General features: G+C 40.9%; 1 protein-coding gene across 4 annotated transcripts in view; it reads left to right on the forward strand.

Annotated features, from left to right (window-relative positions):
• The first annotated feature begins 5,716 nt into the window (after nt 1-5,716).
• GPATCH8 (G-patch domain containing 8) overlaps nt 5,717-18,329 on the forward strand; it is a 101,817-nt gene continuing 89,204 nt past the window's right edge. For 2 of the 4 annotated variants that reach the window (XM_081220643.1, XM_081220641.1), the window contains exon 1: nt 5,924-5,962. Coding sequence is in view for 1 of the 4 variants with exons in the window: in XM_081220640.1 (XP_081076766.1) it covers nt 5,918-5,962 (45 nt within the window). In the remaining 3 variants the exon portion in view is untranslated. Of the gene's footprint in view, nt 5,963-7,517; nt 7,631-18,329 lie in introns of those variants that run through there. The other 2 variants (XM_081220640.1, XM_081220645.1) reach the window with 2 other exon arrangements.

Here is an 18,329-nt window from a genome sequence, read left to right on the forward strand (position 1 = left end):
TTTACTTTGCTTTATGGGACTTGCATGGGGTTTGCTGTAGTTGCTTGACTTACAATTCTTTGCTGCTCCGAATAAACTCATTTCGCTAGTAAAAAAACAGAAACAAAAACAAAAAACGGACTGTTTTTCGAGAACAGGAAGATTTAAATCTCTCAGGCTATCTTCCTTCTCCTTTCCCACATCCTCACAGTATACTTGTTTTACTTTTGACTTCATATATTTATTTTTTTAAACATCTTTATTGGAGTATACAATATACTTTTATAAGACATTCTTGTTAGATAGATCAATATTCAGTTTTTGTATTAGTGTGATTGTAAATATTTTCACAGTTAAACCATGTTGTATAGTAGGATTTCTATGATTATATTTTTCCCTACAATTTTCCCCTAAAGTGAATTCCCTTTTTTTTCCATTTGCTTAGTTTTCTATATTCCTATCCTGATGATTCCCATCAAACACTTTAAAGAAGTGTAAATCTCTCTTTCAAACCAACTGTATACTCCATCAGATTTCTTTTTGCCAACAACATTCCTGGGGGCCTCTGTCCTCCTGTGTCCCACTGTTCTCATCTATAATGGGTGTTTTTAGGTCTGCTGCACAGGTGTCATCCTGGAATGTCTCTACACAGTCACGCTGGGAACTCGCTTTGCTTCTTTCTCAGGTTAGAGCTCTGCTTTCTGGATTTCAAGTCTCCCTCTTTCTTGTTTTACTCCTTTTTTTTTTTTTTTTTTGCTGTAGAACATCTTTAGTGGCTTCCAGAGAAAGAATACATGGGAAATAATTTTTTTTGGTAGCTTGCACGTCAAAAATGTCATTTTTCTCCCTCATAGTTGATTAATGATTTGACTGGATATAGATTTCTGGGTTGGAAACCATCCTCTCTTAGAATCTTCAGGGCATTGGTCCTCAGTCTCCTCCCCTCTGGTGTTTTGCAGAAGACCAAGATCAGTCCAATTCTTGGTCCTTCATATACAACCTACTTTTCTTCTTTGGAAACCTTAAGGAGCTTCTCTTTGTCTCGTGTGTCCTGAAATTTCACAATGCTGTACATGGCAGCAAGTTATTTTTCATCCATTGTGCTAAGCCCTCTCAATTTGGAAACTCAGGCCATTAAGAGCAGAAAGTGTTTACATGTTATTTCTTTAATATGCTCTTCCTTCCATGTTTTTCCCTGTTCTTCCTAGAAATCCTCCTATTCAGATGTTGGATTGATCCTCACACTTTCGCGTCTGTTCTTTCCTGTTTTCCATCTCATCCATTCAACAAATCTTTATTTAATGCTTACTATGTACCATTCATTATTCTAGATGCTGGGCATATAGAAGGGAACAAAAATGAGAAAAATTCCTGCTCACATGGAGTTTACATTACATATTAGAAAGTGATAAGCACAATAGAGAAAAGTAAAATTAGGGAAAGAGGCTAGGAAGTTCAGAATACAGGGCTCTGTAAATAGGGTGATCAGGGATCTTACTGAGAAACTAACATTTGAATAAAGATGAGGGGGCAAGCCATGTCAGTGGATATCTGGGAAAAAATAATAGGCAGAAAGAATAGTATATACATTAGTCCCTAAATGGGGGCAGAATAGTATATACATTAGCCCCTAAATGGGGCAGGCTGAGGCAGGAGCAAGCCCATGGGATCAAGGCTTAGCCAGGAGGCCAGTTGTTTCAGAGAGAAGGGAAGCAGAGGGCAGAGAGGAAACTGAGGTCTGAGAGGTGAAGTGGTGGTCAGTGGATTTTACTGTGAATGACAGGGAAAGCCACTGGAGGGTTGGACCAGGGGACTGATGTAACTGATTGCCTTTTTTAGCAGGATCACCATAGCTTGAACAGTGTAGGGCAGGGGTCCCCAACCCCGGGGCTGCAGACCAGTATCGGTCCGGGGCCTGTTAGGAACAGGGCCGCACAGCAAGATGTGAGTGGTGGGTGAGCCAGCAAAGCTTCATCTGCTGCTCCCATCGCTTCCCATCGCTCGCATTACCGCCTGGACCATATCCGCCGCCCCCCACCCCCACCCCCCGGTCACGGAAAAATTGTCTTCCACGAAACCAGTCCCTGGTGCCAAAAAGGTTGGGGGCTGCTGGTGTAGGGGGTCAGGGTGGAAGCAGAATGTTTAGTAGCTATTGCAATAATTGAGGAGAAAGTGAAGGTGGCTTGGACCTGGGTGTCTTTTTATTCTGTTTTCTGGGAAATTTCCACAAGTTTATTTTCTAGCTCTTCTATTGGATTTTTAATTTCTGCTTAAGAAATTTTAACTTCCAACTTCTTTCTTTTTTTTTTTTTTTTTTTTTTTGCGGTACGCGGGCCTCTTCCTTTGTGGAGCAAAGGCTCCGGACGCGCAGGCTCAGCGGCCATGGCTCATGGGCCTAGCTGCTCCATGGCATGTGGGATCTTCCTGGACCGGGGTACGAACATGTGTCCCCTGCATCGGCAGGCGGACTCTCAACCACTGCGCCACCAGGGAAGCCCCCAACTTATTTCTTAATTTCTGAACATTCTTTTTTCTTTTTTGGCATCCTATGCTCCCTGATGTGGACCCTTGTTCCCTGATGTGATCTTATGTCTCTGTAGATAATGATTATAATTCTTTTTAGGTTTCTTTTGCTACCTCCATTATCTCTGACTCCTCTGAATCCCCTTTTTCTGTTGTTTTGTCTTGTTTTGGTTTTGGATGGGGTTGTCTCTGTCTCTCCTGTTACAGGTTTCCTTCAATGTCTGGTAATCCTTGGCTATCCATTCATACATAAGAGTTGAGTGGAAGTTCTGTGTGATGGGGCTACCTGAATGATGGACTTCTCTGTGGGCTATTTGGGCAGGAAGAAGACCTCTATGTTGAGGAGAACCCACCCCTCACTCCCATTTTTGGTAAGTGTTGGGGTTTTTTCCAGTAAGCCAGTCAATTTCCCAGAGCGGGATCTGTGAATGAAAAATATCACCTGCCATGTCAGTAAACAAAGGATGTTGCAGCCATCAAGCCATAACATTACAGCCTCCCTGACGGTGAGCCCTGAAGGAACTCTGGTTGGAAACAGAACGCCCATGCTGCAGCTGCCCCAATAGGGCACTCTGAGGAATCTCAGGATGAGAGAACACAGGATACTGGCCCCAGGTAGCTGAGGTGCACATCAAAGGAGTGATTTCAGCGACCCCAGACTCTTGCATCTTCCCATATATAGATAAGTGCTAAATTCCTTAAATTGAGATATCTGGTTTTCTTTAATTACTAGTAATATTTGATGTTCTGACTACCTGGTCTTTGTGGCAAAAATTCCTATAGATCCTGGCTCCCCCCTTGCCTCTTCAGAGCAGTCCCTCAGAGGGATCTGAGAGCCCTATCTCCTGGGCTTGAAGTCCTCAGAATGTTTGCCGAACAAAACGTAACTCTCAACTTTTAGGTTGTGCATTTTTTTTTTCAGTCAATAGATCCTATAGTCTCCCACTGGGAGAAGCCTGACTCTCTGACCAGAATGTTGCCTTTTACCAAATCTTCCCATTTTCAGCATGATATCTCCCTCTTCAGTCGTCACAGATATGAAGTCTCTCTGGTTCAGCCTCTTCAGGGGAGAACCCTCCAGTTCGTTACCTGGGTGGGGAAGGGATTTAGAGTCTTAACTGCTCCCTTAACTGCCTTGTAACCAGTCCTCTTGTTTTTTTTTTTTTTTTAAAGTTTATTTATTTTTTAAATTAGTTTCTGCTTTATAACAAAGTGAATCAGTCATACATATACATCTGTTCCCACATCCCTTCCCTCATGCATCTCCCTCCCTCCCACCCTCCCCATCCCACCCCTCCAGGCGGTCACAAAGCACCGAGCTGATCTCCCTGTGCTCTGCGGCTGCTTCCCACTATCTATCTACCTTACGTTTGGTAGTGTATACACGTCCATGCCTCTCTTTCGCCTTGTCACAGAGTCCTCTTGTTTTTAGCGCCATTTACACCTTCACCTTCAGTGGTACCTGGTGGCTCCAATTCTTGAGCCTTTCTATTACACCTTAGCATCAGTCAACTTGTTTCCTGGCTTCCCTACTCCAGGACTTCGCTTTCTCCATTCTACTAAAGCCATTTCCATTTAGCTATGCTCTCCAGCTTCCGAATGATGTTGACATCTCTTGTCTGCTATTGTCCTCTCTTCAGGTCTTTTTGTCCATGTGAATTTATGCCCTTCTCATCTTTTTACTGTCATTTCAGTGGGGTTGGGAGAGGGAGAAGAGGTAAACGTGTCATGTGTATTCACGGGATTCAACCTGCCACCTTTACCCTCAAGTCGCTTCACAGTGTTTCAATTCTGTGTGTTCTGCCTCTACTTAAATAGGGAGCTCTATTCACTGCTTAGAACTGTATTCCGCTCGGACTGGGGGTTAGGTGCGGCAGAAGGTAACAAAGGAATAGAAGAGACACACACTTTCTCCAAAAAATTACATTCCATTTGACTCTCTCAGGGTAGGGTAAGAGCCCTTTTTCCATCATGCGATTTCTGTCAGCTACTCTTTTCAAAAGCAGGGAAGTCCTGCTCCCTCTCCTATGTGTTTTATGTATTTTGGCTAAGGGAGCTGTAGGGCTAGGTGGGGTGCTCAGGAAGGTCAAAGGATGGAAAAATCTGATTCATAACCCACACAAAGACAGTGAGGGGAGGGAGACGCAAGAGGGAAGAGATACGGGAACATATGTATATGTATAACTGATTCACTTTGTTGTAAAGCAGAAACTAACACACCATTGTAAAGCAGTTATACTCCAATAAAGATGTTTTTTAAAAAAGACAGTGAGGGTCAGGGGCAGTATAAATGATCAATTTCCTTATTTTTAAAAAGGAAACTGAAGCCCAGAGAGCTGTAGTCGATTTGGATCAACTTTGGTCTCTTGGGAAATACTTCTCTCAAATGATCGCTTGAAAATGCCACATTATTAGCAGTCTTTGGCCCTTTGGGTCTAAGGTTCTCTGTCCCAAGGCTGCAGGCCCCTTGCTGTTCCTTGGGTCAAAGGTCGCTTCAGAAGTCGTTCCTTTCACCACCGCCCCTCAGTTTTGTTTTCTGTAGCACTGGTTAATTTTTTTTTTTTTTTTTTTTTTTTTTTTTGCGGTAGGCGGGCCTCTCACTGTTGTGGCCTCTCCCCTTGCAGAGCACAGGCTCCGGATGCGCAGGCTCAGCAGCCATGGCTCACGGGCCTAGCCGCTCTGCGGCATGTGGGATCTTCCCAGACCGGGGCACGAACCCGTGTCCCCTGCATCGGCAGGCGGACTCTCAACCACTGCGCCACCAGGGAAGCCCAACACTGGTTAATTTTTAAAATTATGTTATTATATTATCTGATTATCCTCACTGGAATGTAAGCCCTATCAGAGACGGGATCTTTCCTGTCTCGTTCGCCGTTTAATCCTCAGGGTGAACCTGGGATTCGAAACTAAGTCTGACTCCAAAATCCGCGCTTTCAGCCACTACATCATGCTGCTATTTGGTAAAGAAAGCAGAGGATGGGCTTCTGCGTTTTCAGGCAAGCAAGAGGGCAAAAACAGGTACCCTACTGGGAGAAATGAGCAGGCGGAAAACATCCGGCTCTACGAGCGCAGCGCCCTCCCGCGACCTTTCTCTCCGGAAGCGTTTGCAGCCCTCTGGCGCGAGTGCGCACGCGCGACCGCCAGGGTCTCTCTCTCTCTCTCTCTCTCTCTCTCTCTCCCCGGGTCGCGCGCGAAGCGGGGACGTGAGGGAAGGTTCCGCCTCCAGGGTAGGAAGGCGCCTGCGCCGGTGGTGCTCCGGTCGGGACGCGCCTATCTCGCTTCCTCCCTCCCTAACCTGTATGCGGGTGGGCGTGGGAGGAGGCGGGGAACACTGGAGGGGAGCGAGGGGGCGGGTGTCGCGGGAGGGAAGGAGCGAACCGGAGAGCGTCGTCCTGAGAGGAGTGAAGGCGGCAAAATGGCGGACCGCTTCTCCCGCTTCAACGAGGACCGAGACTTTCAGGTAAACACGGGCGTCGCCGAGGTCCGCGGAAGGCGCCGGCCGAGCCGGAACCTCCTCATCCCCCGCTCCCAGCTCGCTTTTTCTCCGGGGTCTGCTCCGGCTTCCGAACCGGCTCCCTTTTCTCCCTCCTCCGATTCCTCAAGGGGCCTCCCGGTTTGAGGCGAGGCCGCATCTCCTCTCACCCCGTATCCTCTTACCTCTTTACCTCAGGCCGCCGGGTTTACGGCCTCGGCCTGTTCGGGCTGCGGGTTTGGGAGCCCCAGCCTGGCTGCTGGGGGTGGGAGGAGGGCTCTGCTGCCCTCGGGTGTGCCCAGCGTGTTGCGGGCGCTGGGCTGTCTCCCAGGGGACACGGCGGTTGGGTTGGGGTGGGAGGGCTTGGGGCGAGTGTTGCTGAGACCGGGAACTCCCGAACCCCTGGATTTTGCTCACACGGCTCGTCTTGGACTCCTTCCCCCTCTTTCCTCATTGTAACAGATAAATCCCTTTCATTGTCTATTTTTCCATATCGTCACCCGGAGAAAGAGGGCTTTAGTTATCAGACGCTTTCTTGGTTAGTCAGACATTGAGATTTCTCCGGGCGTAAATGTTGCTGTTGTCATTAGAGCATTAAATGGGCTTGGAAAACAGTAAGTTACAGGATGATGGTCGATGTAAGCTTAGCCCCGAGAGATTTGTAAGAAGCGTCCTGATAATGGACTTTACAAGCAGGTGATGACTAGTACCAAAAGCTTGATTTTTCTTTCTTCAGTTGCAAACGTTGTATGGGAAAATGTCCTTGCCATGGCAAGCATTATTGAGGAAAAAATGAAGGCCAAATTAGAACAACACGTCTTTCGGCTGTTTCGAATACCTTCCAGTTAAGCATTGTTACCGCAGCAGTCTCGGGTACTAAAAGGGATTTAGTAGAGGTGGGCTATTTCTAGGGTAAAATACATCCTCAATCTCAAAGAAACCACTGCATTACTACCGCATATCCTGGCAACAGCAGTTTGGGTCAGGGGATGCCGAACTCAAATTATTAGCCCGCTACAGATCTTTCTCAGAGAAACACGGGAATACACGGGGTAGGTTTCGGAAGGCAGTTTGAAGGCTTTGAATTCCCCGAGATGTTTGGGTTGGTAAATAAACAGGTAAAACAGTTAAGCCAACACTGTTAAAACAATCTAGTGCCTAGAACGCTTATGAGAAGTTTTGCAGCAGTGAAGGATCTGGGGCTGTTGAAAAGCCTTGTGATCATGCGCCTGCTGAGAGCTGCAGCACAATACAGGATCTCAGGGTGTTTAAGGCTATAATGCAGGTCCTGGGAAGCTGGAAGCAGTCAGTTCACATTAGCCATTTGAACCCTGGGAAAGGTGGTTTTTTGTTTGTTTGTTTTAGGGAGCACCGTAAAACATGAGTAGGCTGCAAGATGTGTGGGATTTATTGGTAGTTTTTTAAGGAGACATGTTGGTAGCTAAAATCCTCAAGAGGAGAGAATTTGAGGATCGCTTAATAAAATTGAAAATAAATAATATGGACAACTAAGTTTTGAGGGGAAATGTTTGTCAACCACAGGATTTCAGCAGTCCAACAAACAGGATTTGCAGGGACTTGAAAGATTTTGAAAACTGGAGAGCAGAGTATGAATGCCGTCACCTGAAAAAACTGAGAAAGCCTCTACTTTTTCAAGTAAGATGACTTTCTCTTCTGATGCTGTAGTTGCGTGTATATAAGATCTGCTTTTGGTGGCTTGGTAGTCCTTTGAAGATACTACATATATTTTATGTACTCCTTTTATATTGGAATACCCAATTCCTGCTGTATTGGGTCAGCCAGGTAAATATTGGGATTTAAAATTCAGATGTCCCAGCATTATGGATAAATAGGGCATTGGTAATGAAAAACTTTTAGACAATTACAGGATAATAAAACTTCTGTAAATTATTGTGCTAACATTAAAAAAATCATTCATTTAAAAATACTTAAAAGTACTGTTTTCTGGATGTTTTAATAAAAGGGAAAATACAGATTGATTTTCATTAATGATGTCATTTGATTTAGTTATTGGACAGAAGACATAATAGGATGCTCCTGCATATAGTATGTCTGAAACATTGTTCAAGGTCAGGTTATTCAAAATCAACTGTGGCCTTCTTTTAAGGCTTTAAGTGATAAATGAGGTGAAGCTAGTAAGTACACTTGAAAACAGATCCAAAGTAGGTTTCCAGACACAGTGCATAGATCCTGTTGCTTTAAACAGATCCTTTTCTAGCACTGGAAATTTTTCTGTGCCCCTTCTCTGGTAAGTTCTAGATGATTATCATTTTCTTTGCCTTTAATTTGGCAAGATAATTTAGAATTTCACTCTTTGCCAGTTTACCATCAAGTGCAAATCTTGGGGAGTTAGAATACTGTCTCTTGAATTTAGTATGGAGTCAGAGGTGGCTTCACTATTAGATTTTGTGAACACTTGAAGTTTCAAAGGTGTCTTGTATAATACAGTGAGGAGCTTAACTGGTATGCCACTTGAAGCACTTATGAATATAAAGAGTAATTATTATCAGGGACATACGTTTGAAAACATTTGATAACTTCATTTTAATAAACAGGTACTATTCTATGAGCTTTATGTGTGTTATCTCTTAATCTTCACAATAACTCTAGGAGGTAGGCACTCTTACTCTCATTTTCAAATGAGGCAGCTCAGGCACAGATAATTAAATAACTTGGCCAAGTATACGCAGCTGGTAAATGGCAGAACCTGGATTCAGACTCTGGCTTTTTGACTTTTGAACCTGTGCTCATGACCATTATCTCTACTGGCAATTATGTATTTTATATAACTGTAATCGAGTCATCAAATGTGTAGGATAAACTTACAGGTCACAAAGAATAAATGAGCTTTTAGAGAGGTGATACAATTACAGTTTTTACTCTGTTCCGTTTTGTGCAGATCTGTTTCTCGTTGGTCTCCCAAGGCTTCTAGGGAGGCTCGTGACAGTGATAAGTTACACCTTGTCGTACAGGGTATATTGTTAACATGTTTTAGTTCAGACATTCTTTTGTGTACCCCTTTTAAGTGGTATTTTATCTTTGGAAGTCTTTGTGGTATTTTATCTTTGGAAGTCTTTGTGATTTAGGCTGATGTATTTATTTTTTTAATGTTTTAAGAGTTTTAACTACTCCTTTAAGAATCTGACCTCAATTTCTGAATGAGACATGACTTCTGTCTACGTTTACCAGATTAAGGCATACTTGTTCACAGATTGAAATGTTACACAAACTAATGGAAAATAACATAGTATAATTTACAATATAGATGTGTTCAACACTTTGAACTACAAGTTCACTAAAGAAAGTATTATTTGTACAGTGATGTACAGCTATGAGGTGTACACACTGCTTAGCATTTAGTGGTTGCGCAGCTATTAATGATGATGCAGCTGAATGTTAGGAAATGTTCTTCAGCTTGTGTACCTGCAGAGGACTGGTGATTTAGAGTAGTCTCTCATTTCTTCTTGTTCTGAATGTATTCTGCATTAGATTTCTAATGAAAAGGAGCTACAATAATAGATCAGTGAGTGATAATGAGAGAAACAACTATCTTAAAGGTGATAATAAAAATGTAAAAATTACCCAAGAACTCCCTATAACCTATATAGTAATCATAATGGTACACAGCAATAAGCAAGTCATGTATTAGTTTTATGTGGTATGTTTGTAGGATTCCTTTTTGTGTTTCATATATGATACCAGGATGTGACCTTCAGATAATTCTTAATTGAGACCATTAAGTTGGGAGGTTTACAGTTTTAAAATATTTAGGTCATAAAACATATTAATATATTTTCTGTGTGGGTCTTTGTAATAGAGTTGGCATTCTAATGCAGGCATGCCAGAGATCACACATGGGCAAGTGTTCTAATCTCTGTTTCCTGTGTTTCCTATCATCTGAAAGATGCCACTAGCTATGAAAATCATTGTCACCTTTGCTTGGGAGACTGAAACTTATGCAAAATCATTACTGTTTCATTTCCCATATACATTATGATAGGTGGAAAGGATTGGAACCAAGGCTGTACAAATTTCAAAATACTGATGATGAATTGGCATGATTATTATTAGCAAATGCAAAATTATTGGTTAGTATATTCTCAAGGGATCAAGAGTGACCAAAGAAAGGTCGGCATAGAGGAAAGCTCCCTGGTGGTGATTTGAAGGGTAGAGGGTATATATTTAAGGCAAAAGGCACTTAAAAACGTGGGGACATATTAAGGAATAACATCATAGAGACACTTACAATTTGCATTGAAGGGAGGATGGGGTTGGCGAGAAGTGTGATCATAGCGTTCCATGTGATGGTACCCTTATTTATTTGTTTTCGAAGTAGGCATGGAAGACCAAGAAGAAACAGATCTAGACAAATATATCATTAGGCTGAGTGCCGTCAAAATTATAGAAAAACAGGTGTTCCTGTTGTATTCCTTCCTTTTAGTCTGTATGCGTCACAGAATTCTCATTAAAGTACTGCGAAGGATTCTTTTATCGCATTTTCTCAGGTCTTTAAGTTATATAACCACAACAAAAGTTTGTGACTTAATTTTTTTTTAAAACGTATATAATTAGCTCTCCTGATTGTGCTGCTTCATTGCTGAGATAATTTCCATATAAATTCAATCTATTTGGGTACATGATAAAATGAATAAAGGACAGTCTGTTTTCTTGATGTGGTCAAGATTACCATTTTTGGAAAAGTTGTAGCAGAAGTTCATGAAATCTTGAATTATGGATTTGAAACCCATGTAGAGGTTTCATTTTTGTTCTTGTGATTTAATAAGTTTCTAATATTTTATTAATGAAAATGGATTCCAGCTTGAGGTAGACATCCAGTTCTTGAATTCTATTCAAATTCCTTCCTGAAACAACTTGGTACTTTTGCTTGTATGCCTGGCATTCTCTTTTCATATTAGCATTGCCATTTAGTATTAAGTGAAAGCTGACTCATGGCAATTACCAAAGGAATTACAAATGACCACCACAAATCCTGAAAGAAGGCATTGATTTGATATTGCAGTGAATACCAGAAGATGTTGTAATGATTTTCCAGTTATAAAAAATGAATTGTCCATTTAACTTGGAAGTCTAACCAAATGTGCTTAATGCATATTGTATTAATCAGTGCAAAAAATTAAATACGCTCAGGCTGAATATACTGTGTTGTCATTCTTACACAAAATGATATCTTTGGGATTTAACATACACTTAGTATTTTATACTAATTTAGGAATGTATGGGGAAAAAAGTATAGCTAAAGTTGGTTTGGCATTGTACATAGGTTAATAGCACATAATGTTTTAGTAAGTGCTATAGAAAGTAAGAAATTAAAGTTAGGACCCAAAACCACGAGTTTCCTGTTTCTTGCCTTAATTCTTCTTTTTACTGACAATGTTAGGGTAAGATAAATCTTGTGTTTTGTGTCAGTCAAGCAACCAGAAAGTTATCTTTGTAATATTACATTTACTCTCATCTCATGAGGTTCCAATTTTTTGTCATCCTTGCCACTCCTTGGCAATTACATTGATTTCGAGAGGGAATTTCAATTTATTGCTGTGTTTTATAGAACTGAAATACAAAATAGCTCTCCAGGTTTAAAGTTGTAATAGAGAAAAGTCATTGATCATGGTGTTTTAAAAAATAAATAAATAAATTTATTTATATATTTTTGGCTGTGTTGGGTTTTTGTTGCTGCGCGGGGGCTTTCTCTAGCTTCGGCAAGCTGGGGCTACTCTTCGTTGCGGTGCGCGGGCTTCTCATTGTGGTGGCTTCTGTTGTTGTGGAGCACGGGTTCTAGGCGCGTGGGCTTCAGTAGTTGTGATGCTTGGGCTCAGTAGTTGTGGCGCGCAGGCTCAGCAGTTGTGGTGCACGGGCTTAGTTGCTCCGTGGCATGTGGGATCTTCCCAGACTAGGGCTTGAACCCGTGTCCCCTGCATTGGCAGGTGGATTCTTAACCACTGCGCTGCCAGGGAAGTCCAATCATGTTTTGTATCTGACGTTTTAAATAATGATTTTTGGAAAAGTTGGTGTTCGTATCTCATGGTTCATGTAATAGTATTTTTCCAGAGTTGATGAGAGAAGAACAGCTTAATTTTTCACCCTCTTTATAGGCAGTACTGATAAAAAATCAAGAAATTAATTTGATACTTTAGGTCTTGACTATAGAAGAAACTAAAGCTGATGCTTGTGAATTATATGCTGTAGTGTCAATAACTTCTCTTGTTGCTATGAGTAAAAATTATGGAGTATTTTAAAAGGAGGGGCAAAAGTGGTTGAAAATTTAATTGGTTTAATACTACTTCAGGGTATCATCTGCACAAAAGATGCGAAGGAGTTTATTTACTTCAAGAATATTTTTTAGAATATAAGCTAATTTAAAAAATTGTTAAAACAGTATTTGAATAGGGGTTGTACTGAGAATAGTATGTATGATTATGTGGTGGAGTTGGTTAAGAAGTGGTGTTTTTCAAGGAGCTATTGTTTTAGCTGGAAAGATAACAAAAGTAATAATATTAAGTTTATTACACACAAGACTAGCATGATTATCAGATGAATAGTATTATAGTCAGTATGCAAAACCCTAAGGAAAAGAGAGAGCCCTTAAAATGGAATAACTAGGTGTGCCTTTATGAAGAAATTAGCATTTAAACTGGGTCTTGAAAGGTGGGTTTGCATCCTTGCAAAGGAAAAGAATGGGAGGCATTCAGTTGGAGAAAATAGGGTAAAAGTATAGAAGTGGAACTAGCAGAATTGGTTTTTTTAGGACAACGAATAAAAAAACATTGGGAATAGGGGAAAAGTGAAAGCTGGGGATACAAAAGTAAGTTTTATTTCAATGCTGTAGGCAGGCATGTACTGGCTATTTAAGGTGTTGTTTAAGCAAGGGAATAGACATAGGAAGATTGATTTAGATACAGTTGTGTTAGATGTGCTATACATAACAGTTAAAGCTGTGATAACCAGTCTCCATTAACCAAAATTAATGTGAGTGGGGGCAAGGGAGTAGAGGGCGTATACAAGGGAGTGATTATAATAATGGGCGATGTGGTTTTAAGCGTGGCAGAGAGATAAGTGAGGACTTTTGGGGTGGAGGGTAGAGGAAAAAAGTTGGATCAATGGATTGTGGATTGTAGGTTCTGATGGGGTTTAAGGCTTGTTGGAGTGGAGGTACTAGAGGGAATGAGCTGGAAGGACAGAAGGTTGTGGTGTTTGAAGTAGAGATTATGGAAGGGTTGAAATTATTAGTAATGACCATGAGAGTGAAATGGCTAAGGTAGAATGGAGGTCAAGATCATTATAGGAAAGGAAGTTAGGGAACTGAGGCACCAGGGTGTTGTAAAATCATCTAACCTGGATATTAGAATGGTAATATTGTGTAGTTGCATACTGTCATGGTTTAATACGTGCCCTTGTATACATTCTTGTCTAATTCTCCCAGTAACTCAGCAAGATAAGTAGTATAGGTAGTAAGTCTTTCATAGATGAAGAAACTGAGGATAAATTAAGTATTTGCCTAGTACAGAGCTGAGTTTTGAACTTTAATCTTCTGATTTCTTTTGTAGCATTCTTTCTGCTGTGGTACATAGTTTGGCCTCTTTTTGAGGAGATGAGTGTTGGTATTGTCTACATTATGCAAAGCATTGTTTCTTTTAATACATAGCAACATTTTCTACCAGTTAACTAACTGGTAGGAAATAGTTGGTATGCTTATCATTAAATATTTTTTTTCCCATAACCATCTCAGTGTTACAAGCTTAATTGGTTCTTCATGACTTCTTGCTTGCCTTTCTTCTGTTTATAGGCCTACCAGAAATTCCATTCCATTTCCCGAACATTTATTGAGTGCCTGTTTGTTAGCACAGCATCATAAAAGGATAAGAAAAGAAGATTTTTTAAAAATTAGCCCATTTTGTTAATTTGTTCCAGTAAAAGAGTAGATGGCAGAGAAGAGTGGTACTTCTACAGGGTACTGTCAAATTAGGGTACCAAAAACTTATCCATGACCATTATGGCATGAAAAGTTGACTGCTGTGGAATCTAATGATGCTACTATCAGCTACTATTTTTTGAGTAGTTTTACATGCCAGGCCTTGTGCCAAGGCATTTTGGAGATATTTATCTAATCTAAGTAACCATCCAAACCAGGTGGTGGTATCCTTCATTTTATGGAAGAGAAAACTGAGAAATTGAGGCCACATGGTAAACTCAGTTTTGAACCTTGTTTTCTCCTAAAATATAACTTTTCCTGTCTTTCCTGATTGTTTCAAGTATAAGATACAAACGCACTAACTTGGTTTCTAAGACTCTTAAGCATCTGGTGCCATTGTAACAGGTGTATTTCTTTTCTTCCCCCTCATTGTCCTGTCCTGCCATCTTGTAGTTTATGTTATTATCTGGACATGCTAGGCTCTTTCATTGTTTTTTGTTTTTGCGTATGCTCTTACCTGTCTGGAATTCCTACTACTTATTCTTTTTTTAACATTATTTATTTATTTATTTATTTGGTTGCATCAGGTCTTAGTTTCGGCAGGCAGGCTCCTTAGTTGCGGCATGCGTGTGGGATCTAGTTCCCTGACCAGGGATTGAACCCAGGCCCCCTGCATTGGGAGCAGGGAGTCTTATCCGCCGGCCCACCAGGGAAGTCCCCTTACCACTCATTCTTCAAGACTCAATTTGCTGTTGTCTCTGACGTCTTCCCTAGGCAGAGTTAGTTGCTTCATTTTCTGTGCTCCCGCAGCACTTTGGTCATATTTCAGTAACAACACTTTTGTTAGTAATAGTAGTAGCTAACAGTACAGAGTGCTCTCTGTTAGGAACTGTGGTATGCATTATTATCTCATGTAATCCCCTGGTAAGGTGGGTTTTATTTTTATCCCCATTTTACAAAAGAAAAACTTACCCACTTCACACAGCTAGTGAGTCGAAGAAGTAGGTTTCAAGTAGTTTGGACCAGTCTCAGCCTTTAACCACTGTGTTGTTTTATTTCTCCTATGGTATACTTTGTAATACTTATTATAATAATACTTATAATTTGTCTCATCTCCCTGGACGTGGAACTCCTTGAATGCAGTCTTTCTTGTTTTATTCATTTTTCTAGTATTGAGTCAGGGTCTGGCACCTACAGGTTGCTCAGGTATTTGAATTAATGGTTAAGTAGAGGCATGTATGTAGGAAGGAAAGACTTCATAGAGTCTAAGAAGAATGTCCAGACTTGGTGGCTCAACTTCCTGCTGTGCTGTGGATTATCTAGGTTGAACTATTAGTTCTGTAACATCCTAAAGCCAGTTGAAGGATATTTCAAGTGTGGTGGTTTTCTTACGGAGAGTTATAAGCTCACTTTATTTTATATTGTATATAATTTCAGCAGTCTTTTTTTTTTTTTTTTTTTTCGGTACACGGGCCTCTCACTGTTGTGGCCTCTCCCGTTGCGGAGCACAGGCTCCAGACGCACAGGGTCAGCAGCCATGGCTCACAGGCCCAGCCGCTCTGCGGCATGTGGGATCTTCCCGGACCGGGGCACGAACCCGTGTCCCCTGCATCGGCAGGCGGACTCTCAATCACTGCGCCACCAGGGAAGCCCTCAGCAGTCTTTTAGTTGTGAGTTTCCTTTTGTGTAACACGTTGTGCATACACATTGTTTTTCCTTGGACTAGTGCAGAATTTTAGTCAAACGTCTAAATAGATAGACATTTATCATACCAGCCAGTGGTGAAAAATAATAAGCATTGCTATGGGTCTCAGAGGACTTCTTTTTTTTTAATTAATTAATTTATTTTTTCTGTCTATTTATCTGTCTATCTTTGGCTGCGTTGGGTGGGTCTTCGTTGCTGCGCATGGGCTTCAGTAGTTGTGCCACGCAGGCTCAGAAGTTGTGGCGCATGGGCTTAGTTGCTCCGAGGCACGTGGGATTTTCCTGGACCAGGGCTCGAACCCCTGTCCCCTGCATTGGCAGGTGGATTCTTAACCACTGTGCCACCAGGGAAGCCCCTCAGAGGACTTTTTAACTATTGTCTCCATATCTTTTTGAATGCCTCAAAAATTGTTTACTGACTTTGCCTGCATTTCTGAAAAAGGTTGACTTCTCCTATGGGGTTTTAAAAAGTTCCTAGTTTTTCAGTGTAATGAGTTTTTGGAAACGAGTCCTTTCTTGTTCTAGTCAAATTATCCAGAAAATTTGATATGTCAAACAGATGTACGTGTATTTTTATTTATTTATTTATTTACTTTTTATTTATTTATTTTTTTTGCGTTACGTGGGCCTCTCACTGCTGTGGCCTCTCCCGTTGCGGAGCACAGGCTCCGGACGCGCAGGCTAAGCGGCCATGGCTCACGGGCCCAGCCGCTCCGCGGCACGTGGGATCTTCCCGGACCAGGGCACGAACCCGTGTCCCCTGCATCGGCAGGCGGACTCTCAACCACTGCGCCACCAGGGAAGCCCTGTACGTGTATTTTTAGACGAGTGTGTGATATGCTTATACCCTTGACTCAGTGTAATGTGTTTTCAAGTTCTTAGATATTTACTGAGATGGCTTAGCCAGTTATGTTTCCTACCAGATTACATAGAGTTAAGTTTAATAAGTGAATTTATTCTTCTGGGTTACTGACTGGCCTCAACAGTACCTTAAAATAATAATTCATTATTTTGTAACTCTTTAAGTCTCAAAACCTATGCAGTAATACTGTAGTGTGATCATCTGGAATTTACAGCTGGGGAAACAGACCTAAGCCCAGAGAGTGGTTTGGTAATCTGCCCAAGGTTATACAGCTAGCAGATAGTAATGATTTGATTTCTGGTGTCTCTGACTTCAGAGATCTTTGGCTTTACAGTAATGTACTGGAAGTCATTGGAAATCAGACTATATCATTAAGAAAACAGTAGTGAAGAACTGGGGTTTTTGAGGAATTGACCACAATGGTGTTTCTGTCTACTTTCTAAATAGAAATAAATTTTAAATATACTAATAAAATAACATCAATAATCCCCCAGAATGTCCTTTTCTTTTCTTTTTTCTTTTTTTTTTTTTTTTTTTGGCCAAGTGGCTTGTGGGATCTTAGCTCCCCAACCAGTGATAGAACCTGGGCCCTTAGCAGTGAAAGCGTGGAGTCCTAACCACTGGACTGCCAGAGAAGTCCCAGAATGTCCATTTCTTTTTGGATAGGTTTTTCATCCTGAGACATTTTCTTTCTGAATTAAGGTAATACTAGAATTAGTTTATTTGGAATGAGTAGGGCAGAGGGAGACAGAGATGAATTCTCATATTGTTGACAGGAGGACTGTTTTTGTTCATAGATGAAATATGAAGCTGTTCTGTATGGCTCTGTCTGCTAAACAAAACTATTTTAGGTCCATGGCAGGTGGAATCAGCATCATTTATATGTTTTGTATTTAGAAAGTCCAGATTATAAACAAGTATGTTATTTGAGTTGTGATGTAGGGCTATGATTAATATATACACTTGGAGACATTAGACAGTCTCTCAGGGGATAATGGTAAATACAGTACAAAAGATAAATTTTGGTTGGGGAGATTTGGAGCAGAGAGAGACAGGAACATCTACAGTATGCAGCTAAATAGCCAAAGTCAGGTGCTAAGATAAGGTTAGCATGAGTGGTACAATAAACTGCCAAAGGTAAAACTTTTAAACTTGGCTCATACCTAGTCTAGATGGGAAAAGCCAGACAGGATTTAAAATCTCAGTCTGTATAATCCTTGTGTTAATAATTGATTTGACTATTCAGATCAGAACTTTGGATCTGCTGACTTTGACTGTGAGTAATATTTTTCATTATTTTTTTTTTTTAAGAAATGGTATTAAATTTTAATAGTCATAGGAGGATGGAAGAGACTCACCTCTTTAGGGTCTTAAATATTGTGTTTTCCTATTTGAAATTATGGGCTGTTTGTTGTGATCCTTAAAGAATTGTCCCACACTTTTCTTTAACTCTAATTTTCCCTATTAATTACCATATAGTTAATCACTGGAAAAGGTATAGCTGTGGGATTATGTGGATTCCGAAATTAGCACTGGTTAGCAAAAAACAAGATTATTTATATGGATAAATTTAGGGCAACTCCTGTCTCTATTTATATTTAAATGATCACTACAGCTAAATTTGTAATGAGAAGTTTCCACATTTGTCCTGTGCTTGGAAGCAGAATCCTTGACCTGTAAGGAACTGGAGCTACCGTGTACTTTAATGACATGCAAGTCAGTCAGGTTCTATTCATTTGTAGTTAGACCTACCACAAGTTGATACTTTTTTGAGAGAAGAAGCAGTTGAAGGAAAGTCAGCTGGGTGTATGTATACATGTATGTGCATTTAAAAATCTTTG

This window comes from Mesoplodon bidens (assembly GCF_964165515.1).
Source record: "Mesoplodon bidens genome assembly, chromosome: 19".
Lineage (NCBI taxonomy): Eukaryota > Metazoa > Chordata > Mammalia > Artiodactyla > Ziphiidae > Mesoplodon > Mesoplodon bidens.